Source organism: Bubalus kerabau, chromosome 15 (genome assembly GCF_029407905.1).
Source record: "Bubalus kerabau isolate K-KA32 ecotype Philippines breed swamp buffalo chromosome 15, PCC_UOA_SB_1v2, whole genome shotgun sequence".
In the NCBI taxonomy this organism is placed as follows: domain Eukaryota; kingdom Metazoa; phylum Chordata; class Mammalia; order Artiodactyla; family Bovidae; genus Bubalus; species Bubalus kerabau.
The window spans coordinates 79455222-79457370 of record NC_073638.1 but is presented as its reverse complement, the minus strand read 5'-3'; the positions used below and the strand labels follow the sequence as shown (position 1 = coordinate 79457370).

The following is a 2149-nucleotide window of genomic DNA, read 5'->3' as shown; positions in this document are numbered from 1 at the left end:
ACCCATGTTATGTGGAGATAGATGTATATAGATGTCACAGTTTCCTGCATGTGCAAAAACTGCATATGTGGTGGGTTGACTATAATCTTTATTTTAAACATCTAAGAATAACAGGTAGACACAAATAAAGAAGTAGAAAATATTTTAATTACAACTTTTTTATTTGAAAACAATAAACATCAGTCATAATTTATTTCAATTTAATGTTTAGTGTGAAAAATATACTTTGTTGATAAACCAATTTTTCCCAAACACTTTCTTCATCGCCTCTTTGACATCTTTGTTCCTCAAACTATAGATGATGGGATTCAGCATGGGAATTATGATGGTGTAAAATACAGACACAATCATATCATGACCCAAGGCATAGCTGGAACTGGGTCTCACGTACATAAAGAGAACCGTACCATGAAAAATGGACACTCCACTTAGGTGAGAGCCACATGTAGAAAAGACTTTCCTTCTCCCTTCAGCAGAACGCATCCTCAGAATGGCCAACAGGATGAAACCATAGGAGATCAGAACAATTAATATGGTGGATATCTCAATAGAGCCTGCAAAATAGAAAACTAGAAGCTGGTTCATGCGAGTGTCAGAGGAAGAAATAGCGAGAAGGGGAGGGATGTCACAGAACACATGTCTGATTTCATTGGATGCACAGAAGGAGAGGGTGAAAGTAGCCACTGTGTGTAAAGTAGCATGCAAGACACCAACAACATAGCAGGAAATTATAAGTGGCACATAGACTCTGGGTGACATTGTAACTAAATACAGGAGAGGATTGTAGATGGCTACATAGCGATCATAGGCCATTGTGGCCAAGATGAAGCATTCTGTGGTCCCACAAGTAAGAAAGAGAAACATCTGTGTGGCACATCCAAGAAAGGAAATGGTTTTATTCTCTGATAGGAAATTGATCAGCATTTTGGGGGTGATAACAGAAGAATAGCAGGCATCCAAGAATGATAATGCTGTCAGAAAACAGTACATGGGGTTGTGGAGCCGGGAATCCATAATGACCAAGAAAACCAACCCCAAATTTCCTATCATTGTAAAAAGATAGATTGCTAGAAAGAGTAAAAATAGAAAGATTTGCACCTCAGAATCATCTGTAAAGCCCATCAGTATAAACATGGTGACCTCAGTGCTGTTTTTCATCTGAGTCCTGTATAAATCTAAGTCTGATGGTGACCCTGACATCTCAGTCTTCATTTTTAAGTTCCAAAACAATATATGGCAAAAATAGAGTCCACCAATTATATCCTCACGTCTGTTTCTGAGAAATCCTTTTCAGTGAGGGAACAGTCCAGTGATTAAAAGTTGAGTCCAAGTGGATACATTACTCTGTAAAAATAAATTAACTGCTGTTGATTAAATTTTCATGTTAAAAATAGTGCCGGTTTACATGTTTTAACTTCTAATTTATTTTCTGTTAAATTCATGACTGCTCACTTTCATATTATATCATCTTAAAATCCACAAAAACAAATGAATATAGGAGTTTTTAATTCCAAAATTATTATAGTAGAAAATACACATCTGAGTGCTAATCCCAGATTTTCTACAGTATGCATGAAGTTTACAATTTGTAAAATGTGAGCAAATACATTTACATCAGAAGTGAAGTGAAGTGAAGTAGTCGCTCAGTCGTGCGCGACTCTTTGCGACCCCATGGATGGTAGCCTGCACCAAGCTCCTCCATCCATGGGATTTTCTAAGCAAGAATACTGGAGTGGGTTGCCATTTCCTTCTCCAGGGAATCTTCCCCACCCAGGGATTGAACCCAGGTCTCCTGCTTTGTAGACAGATGCTTTATGCTTTACATCAAAAGATAGTGTTAAATTCAAATGTTAAAAACCAACCAAGGAGCCGATTATACAGAGTGAAGTAAGCCAGAAAGAAAAACACCAATACAGTATACTAACACATATATATGGAATTTAGAAAGATGATAATGATAACCCTGTATGCGAGACAGCAAAAGAGACACAGATGTATAGAACAGTCTTTTGAACTCTGTGGGAGAGGGATTGGGGGGATGATTTGGGAGAATGGCATTGAAACATGTATAATATCATATAAGAAATGAATCGCCGGTCCAGGTTTGATGCAGGATACAGGATGCTTGGGGCTGGTACACTGGGATGAC

General features: G+C 37.9%; 1 protein-coding gene across 1 annotated transcript; it reads right to left on the bottom strand.

The window, feature by feature from the left end:
* Positions 1-207: 207 nt before the first annotated feature.
* Positions 208-1275, bottom strand: LOC129627887 (olfactory receptor 5T1-like). The gene has a single exon (XM_055547344.1). The coding sequence runs from the start codon at positions 1210-1212 to the stop codon at positions 208-210; it is 1005 nt and encodes a 334-aa protein (XP_055403319.1). The 5' UTR covers positions 1213-1275.
* Between the last annotated feature and the right edge of the window lie 874 nt (positions 1276-2149).

Coding starts and splice junctions, on each gene's coding strand:
- LOC129627887 (XM_055547344.1), bottom strand. CDS start 1,212: ATGAAGACTGAGATGTCAGGGTCACCATCAGACTTAGATTTATACAGG.